Source organism: Coffea eugenioides, chromosome 10 (assembly GCF_003713205.1).
Source record: "Coffea eugenioides isolate CCC68of chromosome 10, Ceug_1.0, whole genome shotgun sequence".
Classification (NCBI taxonomy): Eukaryota; Viridiplantae; Streptophyta; class Magnoliopsida; order Gentianales; family Rubiaceae; genus Coffea; species Coffea eugenioides.
In genome coordinates this window covers 6,176,962-6,195,009 of record NC_040044.1, presented here as the reverse complement: position 1 = coordinate 6,195,009, position 18,048 = coordinate 6,176,962, and the positions used below count along the sequence as shown (strand labels likewise).

At 35.7% G+C, this 18,048-nt stretch overlaps 1 protein-coding gene across 1 annotated transcript; it reads right to left on the bottom strand.

The window, feature by feature from the left end:
* Positions 1-1,584: 1,584 nt before the first annotated feature.
* LOC113750286 (isoamylase 3, chloroplastic) lies at positions 1,585-16,649 on the bottom strand. The gene is made up of 25 exons (XM_027294283.1): positions 16,431-16,649; positions 15,974-16,098; positions 15,784-15,880; positions 15,601-15,678; positions 15,237-15,394; positions 14,546-14,642; positions 13,745-13,981; positions 13,306-13,410; positions 12,823-12,927; positions 12,149-12,283; positions 11,938-12,024; positions 11,424-11,481; positions 10,419-10,482; positions 10,104-10,203; positions 9,639-9,739; positions 9,015-9,066; positions 7,657-7,719; positions 7,417-7,506; positions 7,262-7,334; positions 6,536-6,615; positions 4,771-4,875; positions 4,593-4,688; positions 3,581-3,642; positions 2,861-2,969; positions 1,585-2,182 (listed from the first exon to the last, which is right to left on the bottom strand). The coding sequence occupies exons 1-25, from the start codon at positions 16,647-16,649 to the stop codon at positions 2,066-2,068; spliced, it is 2,613 nt and encodes an 870-aa protein (XP_027150084.1). The 3' UTR covers positions 1,585-2,065.
* Positions 16,650-18,048: the final 1,399 nt, after the last annotated feature.

Here is an 18,048-nt window from a genome sequence, read left to right as displayed (position 1 = left end):
AAATCATGAATTTTTTTCTTATATCATTAAATTAAAGATCTCATTGAAGCCTTAAGGGTATTAGGCGATTCCGAAAATGGATGCAGTTCAGGCTGAGGTAAACTACCACTAATAGTAGTAATAGGCAATAGACCACCAGATTGTTAAACGTCGTTGCGACACCTGCATCGCTTTGATCCGGTGGAGTCTCTACGAAATGGTCCCCTTTTTCATTCTCTGTTTTTTTTTTGCTCTTCCTGTTTGCGGGCTGAGATCAGAAGTGAATAGTAATAAAGAATGGAGAGCGACAACTATGGCATAGATTTTCAAATTACGTACGTCAGAATCACACCCAACGCCGCGTGACAAGAAAAAAGAGCCAGCGCTTAAATTGATATCCAACATAGCAAAGCATTCAATTCTTTAAGGTACAAAGATTGTTTGCTTGTGAGGGCGACGCTGCTTTAGTACTTAGAACGGAGTTACACATTGAAGTGGTCGCATTTTTTTGGGTGTACTGTTTGGTTGCGGTCCCATATCTCAAGGCTTCCATAACCCGTGGCCTCTGCCAATAATCTTTGCTTTAACAACTGTAGTCCACCTGACCTGGAGACCCCCCACCCACCACCAAATATATACTATTACTAACTAGCGTTTTAGGCAACCTTTTCCCTTGATTTTCAACTTTACTTTCTTTCCTGAAAAGGGACGATTGACTGGTGTTGTTGGGCTGGGGGAATCCCTCGCATTTCTCAGTTGCTTTACTTCTGGGACAGCCAGCAGTGCAGAAGCCCACTTCATGTTTCTTTGAACTAAAGTCAAGGGAAGGATTGTGAAATGGAAAGCAAGACTCAAGGGAACATTACTGTAACTAGGGGTGGCAATTTTCGACACGACCTGAAAACACAACACGAACCTAACACGAAATTAATGGGTTTGGGTTGAGGTTTCGAGAATTCGGGTCAGAATCAGGTTGGACCCGATGAACCCGAAAAAAAAACAGGTCGATTTCGGGTCAACCCGTGGTGACCTGATATGACCCGATATGACCCGTTTACAAATTAAAAATAATTTAATAAACATAAAAATAATTTCATCTAACTAAACTAAGTTATTCTTTTTTTCAAAGGCATTAATTACTTAATCCTAAATAAATTTATTTAATTTGTGTGAAGTTGAAATTATTATATTTGGACAAATAATATATTATATTATTTTTTACTTTTATATTGTTTTAATTTATTTTATATTTTGTTTGGGATAAAACACTTTTACGGTGTTTAATTTATTTTAGATTTGGTTTGAAATTATTTATTTAAATTTTTATTACTTGATTATGTAATTAGTTTTGTGAGAAATTGATTTTATTAGAAATTACAGTGATAAATTAATAAATTAAAATTAAGTTTCGGGTCATTTCGGGTCGACCCGCCAACCCGTCAACCTAAAATTTTCGGGTTCGGGTCAGCATACCTGACCCATCACGGGTTGGCGGGTCAGGTTCGGGTCAACAGATTTTCTGACGGGTTGACCCGAACCCGACCCGCCAACCTGATTTAGACCCGAATTGCCACCCCTAACTGTAACCCATTCACTTGCTGTTAATTTAAAAAAATTTCATTCACTACCTGAAGAGAAGCTTACCAAAATAAGAGAAAAAGAAAAACACATCACAACACTAGTAATATTGACCCAGGAAAAAAGATGATCCCAGGACATTAACTTTGTCAATGTGGTGCATCTGACAATTTTATTAGTGCAAGAATCTGATTTGAAAACCAAAAAATTGCGACTCCTGTGTTGCACCATGGACAAGAATTTATTGGACGCGTCCTCCTTTATTTTATGGCCTGGCTGTATTATAAAAATTTGTAGTTTACCACTATGGGGAATGCTTTCCCTGAGTTTGATCAGATGACTGATGACCCATGTATAATCCTGTCCAAGTTTTACCTGTTCTTATTCTCCATCTGGTTAAGATACTGCAGTCTCTTATTCTTATTTTTCTGGATCTCTGGCAGCTATCAACCACCCCCAAGCAACTTCAGTGTGGGACAACCACATTCTTGAGCAACACCTCTGCCATTCACTTCTTTTTTGCTTTAAGAAGCACCGAAGAGTAAGGTGCAACATTGTATCTAGTCCCAATTCCCGGAACACCTTCGAGCACGACATCATCTGGCGATTCCAGATTTGTGTCTACCTGCGACATAATTGCTTGTAGTATGAGATCTTGGGAGTATTGGGGTTTCGGGCTTCCACTAACTTTTAGCAACTAAATGCAGTGGATGTGCCAGTAAATACACATCCCTGCAATCATGTTCAACGCGCAAACTACTCTTGTCATAGTGGACTAGACACAATTAATTTCCAGCAATCCAAATAGGCAGCCTACTAATACTGAGTTATCCAGTGTACAAAAAAATAGTAATAATAAATGTTTAAGGGAGCTCTGACAAACTTAAGATCCAACTACGGGGTCTTGGGAACTTCAAGTTATTGATGTAGAAAGGGTTACTTATAAATGTGCCTCAGTATATATTCACCTACTATTTCCCTTCGAAAACAAGTCGTCGTACTGCTATGTAGGGCTAAGTTTATTTGACTTTCATTCTTATGGGACATTGCAGTACTTTGATCTGAAGAGACATCAAGTGACACTAAAACAGTTTAAGCATTTAGCAGCTAAATTATAACTATAGTCAATTGCAAATGTCAGCAGTGCCGAACCTCGATCACAGAAGGCTTCAAAATTACCAACAAAAATGCTCATATGAATGTTGATAAATATGATGAAAAATTGGACAAAACATTTTCAAGAGAACCTATACTCAGGCAAAAGTGTAAAAAATGCGAACTCAATGAAGGAAAGAAAACTAACCACTCTGAACCACCGTCTTTTTTGTGGTGGAGATGGTATCCCAACTTTAACAAAATAATCATGTGCATTGAATACAAGGTAAACATCGTCTCCATTCTCATCATGAAGCCTACAAAAAATGTGCTTCAATTTTGGTCATCCAATCATAACAAGAAACCGTTCATGAATATATTAAATTCTTAATGATATGGAAAAAGTAAAATATTAAAGAAGAAAACCAAAAAAATTAAAAATGCAAGAGTTGCATCCTGCTATTCCAACATATTCCAAGTCTGAGAGATGCATGCTCACAAGTTCAAGAACCTGCTAGTAAACGAAAAATAACAAAAACAGAGCGATAAATTATCACTCGTCTCTGTCATATGCAGCAAGAGAATGACAGAACAGAAAGGAACAGTTAGATACAAAAAGATGGAAATAGAAAGGTGCAAGAAGAGAAATACACAGATCTTACAGCAGTATATTATGTTTCAGAAAATAAACAAAATGCTGAAGTTCTGGTATAAAAAATACAAAAAATCTTACAAAAGTATATTATGTTTTCAAAAGTGAAAAGGTTATAATAAGATTTCTTACATAGAAAAAACATTCCAACACCAATGACACTCAAGTCTTAAAATGGTATTTATGAAGCACGCAATCTGATCCAAGGAATAATAGCACAAAGAATTCATGGTAATATAAACCGCTTCATCAAAGGATGAAATCAGTATTCCTTACGTAAATGCCAAAACTTTACTTTCTGCATTGTCCCAGTTGTCTTCATGCCATGTCACCTGACTCTGCACAGAAGAGTGATTAATGTGTTTGGAGTAAGACATCATAATGGTAAAAATTCCAAGAAACCACTCCCCAAATTCCAATAAGGTTTTGGGGGGGTTTTTTGTTGTTTTTTTTGTTGGGGGGGGGGGAAGAAAGGAGAATGTAAAGAAATTATATCCAAACTGTATGGCCTTTCTCCTGCTGTTATTGTAGTTAAACAACAAACAGTATCTTTCGCAGTAATTTCAAAACATAATTCAGATAAACTTGTGCTATTTATACAGGTCCACTATATATAATAACAACTTGATATGCTTTAAAGAAAAGATAAATAGTAAATGTCATATCAACTAAATATGATGCCTCGTGTACATAATTGACAGTAATCTATCTGAATAAGTGAAGCAACATCCATGTGAGAAAACTCATCTAATATTAAAATACCTTGATTGTTGAATTTATAGATGAACTAGTTCTGTATTTCTGAAAAAACAGGTCAGGAAAGGATAGGAGATTCTCGAGTGCCAAAAAGTTCGGACCCACTCCCTCAAATAAACTTATTGACAATTCAGATCAATATTGAAAAATACTCAGCTCCCACTCCATTCTCCTTCGGGCAAAAAGAAGAATAAGATTGATAATTGTGTACTTAATTATATTCCTATAAAAGGGGAAGGAACTGAATATCCTATAGATTACAGATGAAACTAATAGCATTATTCCTAAGCTACCCCAAGCACCCCAACCTCTCCCCCACACATCCAACATGCAAAATAACTAAGAGACAAAGAAAAGATTCCTGTCAAACATGAAAGAGCATTTCTATTTTGAAAATCCATAGAATTCTATAAAAATTAACTTCAGAAGTTAGATACTGCAAGAGAAGAGGTTCAGAATTAGCAATATGGAAAGAAGAAAAAAGTTATGAGCAGATGAGAAAAGTGAGTAACACCAGACTGGAAAGAATTACCTTCCCAATAAAATTTTCTCTTCTAAAAACATGATGCCGGTTGCGAAATTTTATTAACTCCGAGAAAAACCTGAAGTGATCATTCTTGGCCTCCAACTGTTTTGTCAAGAGTTTAGAAGCTTAGTAATACTTCCTCAGATTAATTAACAATACCCACGATGTCTTTTGCACAACATACATGTCCCCACTGGAAATGGTTGATAGCAGTATCATGGCCATAGCTGTTGTTATTACCGTAACGAGTATGTACATATTCATCCCCCATGAGCATCATTGGTACCCCCTGGTTATATGCAACCAAAGAAGTGCATCAACACCCACAAACTCAACCAAAAAGTTGCATTCGATGTGTTATGGAAAAATGCTTGCCTTGGGCACATACATGATATACAGGAATATCATTTAGTGCAAAGTAAGCAGATGAAAAACAGAAAGTTCAAGTAGGGTCCAGGAGCATGATTAACAACGTGTATTTACTCTGTCATCTAAATTTTCTTAAAGAACGACAAAAAGTCAGCAACCGAATGTGGACCTCATGACTCTGGTCAAAGCATTGCAAAACATACTTGGAGATAAAAAATTTCAAGACCATGTAAATCTGTAACTAATAAGATTTGAGTTCTGTAAGCAGCATAATCTTGGGGCCAAGTAATTTGAGGACAAATTTCTACGTTTTTACAGTTCAATCTTACAGCATCTAGCTTTAATAGTCAATACGAACACTAAATTTCCAGAGAAGCATTGAACATGAAAATCTCCAGGTTGTCACACTTGCACTTGCTTTTTAATTCGCAGTAAAATGAATTAAACCTGACCCAAGGGCATAATACCCATAATCATTGGTAAACCTAGAGCTATAATGTAAATTTAAATCCCAATCCTCAGCCTTGGTAAACCTCAAGTTGGAACCAGATATTAAAACTAAGGGTTAATCACAATTAATCCCCTTAAGGTATACCCCATTTCTCACTTTACCCCCTAACCTTTAATTTTGCTCACTTAACCCCGTATAGGACAAAATTACCCTTCCATTATTTTGACTTTTCATTTATCTTTTTTCCTCTCTTTTATTTCTTTTTCTCTTTCTTCTTTCTTCTCTCTTTCATCCTTCCCAATAGAAAACTCCATCTCAACGGAAATTTTTATCTTGAATTTGTAATTGCATTTCTGGGTGAAGGTTTAAAAGGTATCAAAAACCAATTTTGATTTTTTGTATGATGCCACGTGTCACAATTTTCAATTGATGATTATTAATCAGGTCACAATTTCATCTTATGATATTTTCTTGAGAATAAATGAGAAGCTAGAAAGAAAAGAGGAAAAACCAAAATTAAAAGAATTGAAAGGCTAAAAAAATTGTATTTTAGGAAAGTGATTTGAATATTTTGTAATCATTTAAGGAGAAAATAGATCTTTGCAATTCCTCTTTTTTAATTTCAATCATTAAGATGAAGATTTTTTGTGGGAAAGAGGAAGAATTAAAGAAAGAAGAAAGAGGCAAAGAAAATCAAGGAGCACAAAAGGGGAAAGGAAAAAAAATAAAAGAGAAAAATAAGAGTTTAGAATAATAGAGGGATAATTTTGTCCAATGGGGGATAAAGTGAGACAAAAAAATTGTTAGGGGCTTAAGTGAGAAATGAGGTATGCTTTAATGGGATTAATTGTGATTAACCCTAAAACTATTCACTCGAGAAATTATCTTCCAAGAGAAATAAAACAGGTGCTTGACAAAATCATATTCTTAAAGCTCACTGAGAATGCACGACTTAAAAACTTGTAAGTTGAATGAATTCTGATCAAAGGTAACTCTGTTCTGGACCGTCCATTTTATATCAAACTAAACCTTTGTGAAAAGCCTGATCCAGAAAGCTTACAACTCCAGTGTAGTGGTTAAGCCAGCACTAATATTTAAAAACTGCTATTGCAAAAAAGAAAAGGTGTACCTGTGATGCCATTAGTGCTAAATGGAAATTTTTCATTTGACGGGAACGTAGTGCCTGAATTTTTGGGTCTGCAGTTTCTCCTGCTCAGAAAGTAGGAATTCACTAATTTTACCTTCACAATGGCAACCAAAGAATTATTGAAATCATCAAAACATAATCTTTAGACAACAAATCAGAGATGTAGGTGTTTCTGTTAATGTGCTCTAAACATGGAGATATTTTCTCTCATTAATCACTAACATAAGTTTATGCAACATCTAGGCTGGTCTTCCTACCAGATCAAGCATTTTTGAAGTCAGTATTCGTAAAAACATTTTATTTTCTCTTTACTAGCTTGCTTATCAAGAGATTTCCAAGTAAACCTAAAGTAGATTCCAGCGCAGGAAAATAGATGACAAAGATGGAGCTCAATTAACTACGTACACAAATGTTTTCATGCCACAACATTCCATAGAAATGCAGACCATACATAAAACAGTACATACTTGTGTGTGCATGTGCGTTCTATTCAAGTAGCAGCATTTGCAGCAAAACTTTTTTGGTTTAAAATGAAAATGGCCAGCGTCAAATGACCTCCTGATATTAATCGTGCTGCATCTCACAAAGCATCTCACAAAGCAAACCTCAATTGTAGATATTGGTAATGCGGGCATAAGCATAAACAGCAATTGTATGCTGGCCAATATAAGCATAAACAGGAGTACAAAAAACAAATATGAACTTTACCTTCAGCTCCGCAATTCCAGCTGAAGTTGTCATTGCTTCCATCATTGCCACCTTCTCCATTTGCATCATTATGCTGCAATTTCAGAAGGAATTAGCTTTGAATTTTAAGTTCAGAACAAGTAAGAGAGATAGTCCTCAACTTTCTTCACCAATACCTTAGTGTTATATGAAACAAGATCATATAGCGTAAACCCATCATGTGCAATAACAAAATTGATACTGTGACAAGGCTTGCGCTTGTTGACCTAGCAGGAAGCAGAAGCAAGTAAGACATTTACTATATTCTGCACAAAGCAGAAGCAAGACATTTACTATATTCTGCACAGGTGCTCATAGACATCAGATAAATGTGTGTTGCTATACTGGACTTATGTTTGCAAAGTTAAAGCACTCACTCTGTAAAGATCAGCAGAACCTGCCATTCTAGTTGCAAAACTCCCTTTCATTCCAGCATCACCCTAGATTATGATTGTTTAAGAATATAAATAACAGAATATCAAAATATTTCAAGTATCAATTATTCTTTTGCCATATGTATTTGGTGGCTCCAATTGGAGAATGCAAGATTAGAAGCAAAGATACAGATGCCGTACTAAAAGAAAATATGCAGAACAATTAATCATAAATATGGAGAAATCTAGACCTTGAAAATAAAAAGCCTCAGCAAAAGAGCAAGAGCATACGATTACAAATAAACACACCAAGCAGAATCTTGTATCAAATTCAACAAAGAAGCAATGTATCAAGTCCATAGAAATTCTTTTCTTCCACACATGGACCATTGTTCTGGCCAAACATAAACAATTAAGGAATAAAACTTTAAGCAAACCAATAAACTCTTAGTTGCATATGTAAACTTTGGACCTTGATACACCTATTTGGTTGTACTCCCAGAAGATTTCAAACATAAACTTTGTAATATAGCAGATAGTGTTCAAGCTAGTTCAACGGCCAAAATCAAAAAGGGCAAAACATTACAAGAAACCACCATCTATTCTGGAAAAAGATAGGAGCATCCTGCCTCACCTCTACTTAATTCCATGACAAATAATGACTCTGTCATAACAAATGAAGCAAAAGTACCATTATTTCAAATCAAGAATATACCAGGGAAACACCCACAAGCATGTCATGGAAATTCTTGAAACTAATGGAGAACTAACGTGCAAAAGGACTTTCACCCTCCAAGTCATTTTCAGTCCTCATCTGTTATTGTTACTCCACTAAAAAGCATGCATGTGCATAACATTTTATACAAGGAAAAGCATGAAAGTAGATGGATGTCCTCTCCTGGTAAAGTGAAGATGATAAAGTTAGGAAACAGGACACAAGAATATTAGGTTTTTGGAACATTGGATCAGCATATCGTACACTGCTTGCATCTGGGAGCTTAATTATGTCTATGATGTTACTTATAAGCATAATTTCGAACTTAAAAATATAATATGGAAGTTGGTGTATTTGGCCTTCATAATCTGAAGAATACAAACATAAAATTGTTTATAGACTATGAACACTTATATGGGCATGTCTATGAGAAGAATTATGCTAATTACAAAACAAAAAGTTTCTCATATTATACCTAATCAAAAATGTTGAATACATGAAGTTTTTCAATAATCTTACCAGAAGTTCATCCCCTTTCAATTATTTCCTGTACTTTATTATGGAAACATGTTCCACCAATATTGAGTAAATTGCTTGACATCAAAAAGTTTACTGACAAATATTTAAGATTTTAGCACTAAATTACCTTTATAAACTTTCTAACATCGTCACGGTATATACCATTCCACTCGGCCCACCTATGAAGACAAATTAGTAAGATAAATTTATCACAGATCCAGTTCAAACAAAGACAGATAAGCAAGGATCTATGAGAATCAGAAATTTATAAAGGATACAATACAAGAAAATAGACTAGCTTTGCCAGTACAGTCAAGCCAGCGAGAAGCATATGGTTGCAAATGAAGTCTCCATGTGAACAGATACAGGCACAAGATTAAGAAAATTCAAGCTACGTTAAATATGAAATGAATGTTTTATAGATGATATTCTGCAGTCAGGTTCTTACAACTGAAGTCCAGTTCATCAATGTTCAGGCTATTGATGATTAATTCCTATAGAATGCATAATAGATTTCACTAAAATTTCAACATTTCAGTCCAATAAAAAGAATAGTGTTCTCTATATGGAGCAATTACCCTTATAATTTCGAAATTTTCATACAACAATCATCATTTGAATCTTCTGAGACTATTTTGTACAGTTAATACCAGGAGTGGTTAAAAGCTGTCTCATATAGTGATTATGACAGGGTCACAAGTTCAGCAATTGCAGCAATCCACTAAATGTTGATGAGGTTATGTACAATTACCTATCCCAATTTGGAAAACTTCCAACAAGATAAAGACCTCCACAATCCCAAGGTTCTGCAATAATCTTACACCGTGATAGGATACTATCTTTAGCAATTGCCTGCACAGAAGGATTATAATGAAGTGTGTGGATAGGTACAGAATCCCCTCTTTTTATTTTTTTTTTCACATTACCTTCAGAAGCACAAGAAATGGATGTGTCATGAAAAAGACACAAACTATTACCACACAGCAGAGATTCATTCAGGAACTATATTGATTTTATCTTGAAGTATTTCTTATACGAGCATGTATACACATTGAGAAAGAAGTGCCATCTTGTAGTTAGCTACTCAGCTCATACAACAATTCTCAAAGCACATTTGCCATTTCAAACTTTTGGGACCAAAGATTTCCTCCCAAAAAATCAGAGATACCAGGATGGGCTAACATTAAGTAAAATCAGATATGTACCACTGACTTACTCTAACAAGTGGGGGAGCATTAAGTGGAGAACCATCAGCTCCTCGACAAAGAACGCTGGCTAGATCAAAGCGAAATCCATCGATATGATACTCTGTGACCCTTGAATAGTTATAATTATTATAACAAAGAACAGAATTTCAGAATACATTTTGCTGAGTCATGCAACTACATTTCAATCTGAAAGTTTCTGGCCACAACAATATTGGTGTTGCATTAGGCGGATAGCCTGATGTCTAATGGGAGGCATTGGAAATAGGGATTAAACAAAATATTAAAAAAAAAATTCCAGGAGGAAGAAAAGAATGAGAAAGTACCAGTGCCTCAAGCTATCAAGTATAAACTCCATGACCACAGGATGATTGCAGTTGAATGTGTTCCCTGTATTCCACAGATAAATAGCATATGATGTATCTGTTATATTTCTACACACAATAAGACGTTCACAAAGAAAAACATTATAATATAAACAGGAACCAAGTACAAACAGAAAAAGAGAGAATACCCAATGATTTCTAATTCCTTGAGCTTGTACAAAGCTTAAAAACAAAGAGTTACAGGTTTTAGATAGAATAAGGTTCTATAGCAAATTGATAGCCAGAACAATATAGTAGAAAGTAAATTCTTCTTATCACCTTACCAGTCGTCCAATCAAACAAGCATCAGAAAATGATTCTAAGGCTCCTTATACCATGACTCAATTACAGTGGTCATACTTTAGGAGAATCCTTTACCATCAAGTCCCCAGCCTCCAAGCCCACCACCCCTTTTAAAAAAAAAAAAAAAGGATCTGCCAATTGTCAATTAGTTAATAATGTCATCACTGAAAAGAATATCAGAGTGATTTTGCAAAGCGTCCAGGAATCTTCTGTGTCATGATGCCCCATTATATGCTTGTCATTGTTAATCATCTTGCTATTTCATGTCTAGGTAGCAGTATGATGATTAATCTCATGTATTTCACACTCACATGGGATTCAAATGAATTGAAAAACAAGAAGGATTAAACTACAGGGGAGATTGTGTCAAAGTAAGTTATTCTTGATTTCAGCTGCAGATAATAAGCAAATTTGTTACTTACATCAGTATTACAATAATATTAATTACTCAGAATTCCAACTTCTGAAACTTAAGTCATGCATAACTTCCCTTTGGGTCATATGGAATGACACCCATGTCTCCGCATCAAAAAATATCATGCAAAAGTTGGGTAGGAAAAACTAAACTCGCCATCATAAATTACTGAACAAACAGAGAGATGCTAAATTATAGATGCCCTACATCCACCTTTCACAAAATCATTACAAAGACACAGGAATTACCACAGCCTGAAAAGTTCAACAGCTGACCACCATTGTTCAAATCCACCATGTAATAAATCTGCAAGCAATTTATCAGGCAAAAAAGGTAAGAATAGAAGAAAAATATGGGCAACCATGTAAAGGGACAAAAGCCTAAATAGCGAATCCTCATGAGAAAAACTGTATAAACTTAACAATTAACTACAACTAGAAGTTCGCTGCAAAGGCTACATGATTCCATGTAGCTGTGCATCTGCTATATTAAGTATTTGTTGTTGAATGGATGTCCAGTCAACCAGCATAGTGTTTCTGTAGATAAACAACTGGGTCTTGTCATTTTCCAAATCTCAACCATGATTCAACAATCCTAGTACAGTATTTATATCTCTGGTGTCAAGTTTCCACTGTAAATGTTTTGAAGAATTAGCCATTCCTCATGCAGTTAGAAAATGTAGTTGGCATCAGGCATGCCATGAAATTGGCATGTCATAATTGCAATAACCTCTCAAACTTTATGATGCCACCATGCAATCACCTTGTTATCTATCCCACGGAAAGAGGTAGTATATGGGTTCTCATCATCAGCCTCATTTGTATGGTTATAAACAACATCCAAAATGACCTGTACAAAGTAAAAGGATGAGTATATGGCGAACCAAGGACTTCAGTACAAAAGCAATCAAGACAGAGAAACCTAAGAAATTTAGCGTCACATTGCTAGATTTAAAGATATTACGAGACCATACCTCTATTCCTGCACCATGTAGTGCCTTAACCATTTCTTTGAACTCTCTAGAAGCACTGACAGGTCCCCCACCGGCACTTGCATAGCGACTCATAGGTGCAAAGAAATTTATAGTTGAATAACCCCACGTGTTGATCTTGAAAGAAATATAAGTCAATAAGTACCATTGAAACTTGGCATTCGTGTCCATTAACAGAAATAACATATGCTTAATACTATACACATAAACTAGTACTACAGTCATTCCCAGATATCATAAGACATCAGTCTTCTGTTACTAAGAGCAACCAAACAGACATAAAATCACAATAATTAAGTTAACCAAAAACAAAAACAGAAGTAGCATTCAACTTATTACAAAGCTCAAATGTTCTAGCAGTTCCATTACATGGGAACATGGGAGGCTGAGGGTGTTAAAAGACTTGTTAATAGTCAAATTTTCAGAATGCATGAAGCATAAATCGAAGTAGGTGATGTAAGGATATAGGACACCAAACTGGGTGCTCAACCAATATTTGAAGGCTTGACTTTACATGAGAGATAATAGCAAGGAGAATATTATACATTAGCCAAATTCATTCTCTGACAAGTAAAAAGATAAAGCAGATATACAATTGTGCACCTGATGACAATTTTTCTCAGCAAAACCACAAGGGGAGGGTGATAGTAGCTCACCATGTGATCTCTAGGATTACGGCGCCTTTGGAACTCCAATTCATCAAACTCAAAGGCAGGCAGCAATTCTACAGCATTTATGCCAAGCTCTAAGAGATGAGGTATCTTCACAGGAAAAGGCTTGTTAGAATACACAACATAACATGAAAATAATTTAAGACTACAAACCCTGAGACAAAATGAAAGTCAACAACAAAAAGAGCCACTAGTTCCGACAGAGACTACCATCACCACGCCAATTTGATTAACACAACCAGATGTGAACCAAATTAAGGGACAATTTGAGTTATAACATTAGCAGAATATGTTCCGACAGAAGTACTAGTTGGTGATCAGATTGCATGATCAACATTAAACAGTGATGGAGAACTGAAAGAAAGCCCAGAGCTAGCACATGGGAAGAAGGGGAACAAGAATCAGGTCAGAAGAAAGGACAACAAAATTCCTGGCTGTTACACAAAATTCTTAGCATAACAACATTACCTTTTCAATCACACCAAGGTAGCTGCCACGTATGCTTGGATCCAATCCACTAGATTCATCGGCTGTAAAACCCCGGACATTCATTTCATATATAACAAGATCTTTCTGCAAATCCAATGGCATATACGTAAGGTCCAATGGTCCATGTTAGAAGGTAGCTCAACAAAATTTCTCTGTCAATGGCTACACAAAGTTCTAACAAAGATTAATCCTTCAGTGAATTAACATGTGTTAACAACAGTAAACATTGCTCCATAGTTTAAATACCCACAAAAAACTCGGTTAATGTACAAGCTCATAATGAATGAATGTTCAACAGTGGCTAACATGGATAAATTCACAGTTATACATGATAAACATGCAGCTATTCACTTGTCGCTCTAACTCGTGTTTCAAATCTCATTAGCTTAATCTATTTATGCAGCAACTTACAATTTACCTCGGGTATATTGGGAAGCTTGTAACCGTCACCCCAGTCAAATGGCAAGGTATCAAAGTCAAAAGTTCCTAAAAACTGTGACCCTCTATTGTTAAGATCTCCAAAAACTCGCCGGCCTTCAACAAGCTTAGCATAGGGATCAATCAGCAGAATGCTTCTATCAAATCGATGACCTTGACTCCAATCTTTAGGACCATCCATGTAGTAGCCATACAGGACATTGCTGCGAGGCAAATCCTACATATGCAAATTGATACATGAAGTTGCACCCACCAGACATAAGATGTTATACCAAAAAAAAATAAAAAGGGTACAAGGAACTGGAGAAGGAGAAGAGTGAATAAAACAGAGATTTTGATATGACAGACTTCATGAGAATGCACATAGAGAAGCCCTCTAAATGGTCCATCAACTTTGAAGTCAACTGTCATTTTCTGTTAGATCGGGCAAGGAGGATATTTACACATATGACCTAATTGGAAAATGGTGCAAACCCACTCTCCCTACCCATATTTTCTTCTTCTCCACTGTAACTGCCTGGGATCTTCTTTCTGCTTTAGTAAACTCTATCCCATAAACCATACTGCGCACAGAGTTACACACTACTTTAAAAGTAAAAGGAGGGGGATAGAGGAAAACTTAGACAGTTAGCCTACGACACAAGATCACCTTAGCTCAAATACTACTAAGAAGAGTCAAACCTAATGCTAATACCATGCTTAAGAAAGCATAATGAACTATTACATTCACTTGCAACTAATGATAAGAAAGAGAAGCAGCAGGAACAGAAGCATAGCCTACCTCAACACAAATGTGCCATATATCTCCAGTTCGATTCACTTGAGGATCCAGCGTCAATTCAATCATCTCTCCATGCAAGGTGTCAAGCTTTTCCCGACTAATCACATGAAAGATTATGAAAATAAAAAAGGAAGTAGATAAAAGAACTTTTGACCTTTTAAACAGTATGCCAATCAAGTAAGAATCAGCACTAAATGAAAGGATCATACCATCAATAATCCAGCATGAAAATATATAAGTCAACCTTCATTATCTATCTTATTTCACTTTTGATCAATAATATCAGTCATCTTGTTAAATGATGGAAACCGTTCTTAAATCAGATCAAATGCAGAAGAAAGGAACCTAATCATTTGCACTCAAGATATCAGCATCGCGATTTAGGGCTCAGCATACAAGTAATTGAGAACAGAGATTACATAGACTTAAATTATCATCATACTGAAAAAGGTCAGCATTGCTTTAGGATCAAATATATAAAAAAATTTAATAATCTTAGAATCCTTTTCTCCAGCAACTGACTACAACTATCAGTCTACCTCTAAGCATCAAGATACAAAATTGACGAGAATCTTTAGATATAAATAGACAAATCTGAAGCCAGACAAGCGAATAGGTCCTGTTTACAAAAGCCAAAATAAAAGAATGAAACATAGGAGCCTTGGAATTCAATAACAATATTGGACCCAACCTCTGAGGAAGTTGCAAGCAAAGCGTGACTGAAGTTGCATGCTGAGAAAAAATGGCAAAATTAACACCATTCTCAAGCTCTGATGCTCCAAGTGGATGTGCCTGACCTGGGGAAACTCTTAGTGAAGGAATGACCTCTGTCATTGGTGGAGCTTCTTCCTACAGTTACAAAGTCAAGTTAATAACAGTTCTTAATCTCCTTTTATTGTTATTTTTTATTTTTTTTGGTTCGAGTAAATTCAGGGGAAGGGTAAGAAAATGCAGAAATTATGAATAGCATCTTTTAATATCAACATTTAGCTTACTCTCGACGAATACACTGAAAGAAAATATCAGAAACATAAAGTTAAAAACTTTATGAGTACCTCAATCAATTGCTGCTGTTGTTGTTGGGCTCGAGGAGCATATACATCAGGAAATCTGATTTTGCCATAATCTTCTATCTAACGTAAGCCAAGAGGTGTAGAGTCATGCACCATCACATAACATAAACTCAATGTTATATTCCCAATAATCGACCAAACCAAGATAAGCAAAGCCGTTTTCACCTTACTAGAAAATCTGTGGGCAGAATTTTCCCCCGATGCTCTTTTACAACAGTTCAAACTGAGAAAACCCAAAACAAAAAAATTTACTCTTTTTTGTCTAAAGGAATTTTTAAAAACAAAAATCCCATTTCCAGCCTAATTACACATGAAGATAGACAATTTGGAAAAAGAGTAGTAAAGCGTTACCAACCCCATGACGGAGGAGGAGTGGTGAAATGGCAACAGGAAAGAAGGGTAGAAATTACTAGAAATGAATGTAGCAGAACTGGAAAGCACCATCATATTCTTCATCATCTTTATTTTCCCAACAAGAATCTGAAAAAGTTTTACAGCATCTATGAACAGAGGGAAGAAGTAACTAACTGGCTTTTAGAACTAGCTTTTTAGCGTACTTTTTCTTAGAATGAGCAGAGAGTTCGAGGGATTTAATGGGAATTGGACGTTTCCTTTTTGTTTCTTCTTCTTCATCCTCTTCTTCTTTTTTATTATTACCATTTTTTTTTTTGGGGGGGTAAGTTTCGAGAGCGGCACGGAAGGAAGTTTTTGGTGTCTGCCACGTGAACGGAGACGTGAGTCTGGGGGGGCATAAAGATTTCACAGTTGACACGTGGGCTTGATTAGACCTTTTATGGGGAAATATCGTCCACCTGTGGGACCCTGAAAGTGGAGACTTCCGGGAGGTTTTCTCCACCGGCGGTTAAACTCCGACGGCCGGAAAATGAAGGAAAAAGCTGATTAACTACCTCATCACGGGTTCGAGGTGCCACTTCCAAGGTTAGCTCTGTGGGACTTGGCGCCAAGCTACACTGACTTACATAGCTACAGTATCCGGTACAATTTCGCTTAGTCCTTGCAGCCTTGTACATAGTCGCACATGTATTATACACTTAAATCAAATATAAAAGTTATGGGTTAATCACATTTTATCTCCTTAAAGAATACCCAATTTCTCAATTTACCCCCTAACCTTTAATTTTGCTCACTTAACCCCCTTTAGGACAAAATTGCCCTTGCATTATTTTGACTTTTCATTTACCTTGTTTTCCTTTCTTTTATTTCTTTTTCTCTTTCTTCTTTATTTAATTCTTCCTCTTTCCCACAAAAATTTTCACCTTAATGATTGAAATTAAAAAAGAGGAATTGCAGAGATATATCTTCTCCTTAAATGATTAAAAAAAATATTCAAATCACTTTCCTAAAATACAATTTTTTTAGCCTTTCAATTCTTTCAATTTTGGGTTTTCCTCTTTCCTTTTTTGTTTCTCATTTTATTCCCAAAAAAATATCTTAAGATGAAATTGTGACCTGATTAATAATCATCAATTGAAATTTGTGACACGTGGCATCATACAAAAAATCAAAATTAGTTTTTGATGCCTTTTAAACCTTCACCTAGAAATATGCAATTATAAACTCAAAACAAAAATTTTCGTTGAAATGGAATTTCTATTGGGAAGGATGAAAGAGAGAAGAAAGAGAAAAAAAAATAAAAGAAAGGAAAACAATTTCATCTTATGATATTTTCTTAAGAATAAAATGAGAAACTAGAAAGGAAAGAGGAAAACCCAAAATTAAAAGAATTAAAAGGCTAAAAAATTTGTATTTTAGGAAAGTGATATGAATATTTTTTTTAATCATTTAAGTAGAAGATAGGTCTCTGCAATTCCTCTTTTTTAATTTCAATCATTAAGGTGAAGATTTTTGTGCGAAAGAGGAAGAATTAAATAAAGAAGAAAGAGAAAAAGAAATAAAAGAAAAGAAAACAAGGTAAATGAAAAGTCAAAATAATGCAAGGGCAATTTTGTCCTAAAGGGGGTTAAGTGAGCAAAATTAAAGGTTAGGGGGTAAACTGAAAAAATGGGGTATTCTTTAAGGGGATAAAATGTGATTAACCCTAAAAGTTATTTGATGGATAACTTATTAATGTGCTATCGTCTCGGATGTGAACCAAATCATTCAACTGACAATCTGCTGCTAAAGCAGTACATAAAAAAGTCTGGAGGAACACTCCAAAAAGGATACGGGGCGGGAACGGTCATCAGATTGACCGTTCCCAAGCGGTCTCCTCACAAGCAGAAAGGAATGGCAAGAAATGAACCACGTCAGCAGCCTTTAGCAGACTTCCAAAACGACGTCGTTTCAATATAAATGAAGGGAAAAAAAATAGATGACGGTGTTGACCGTAACGGACCGTCAGCACCAATGGCAAGCAAAGTCCCGCCTAAAATGAAACGTTCCCCAAGAAGAGCCCCACTTACACTCCCT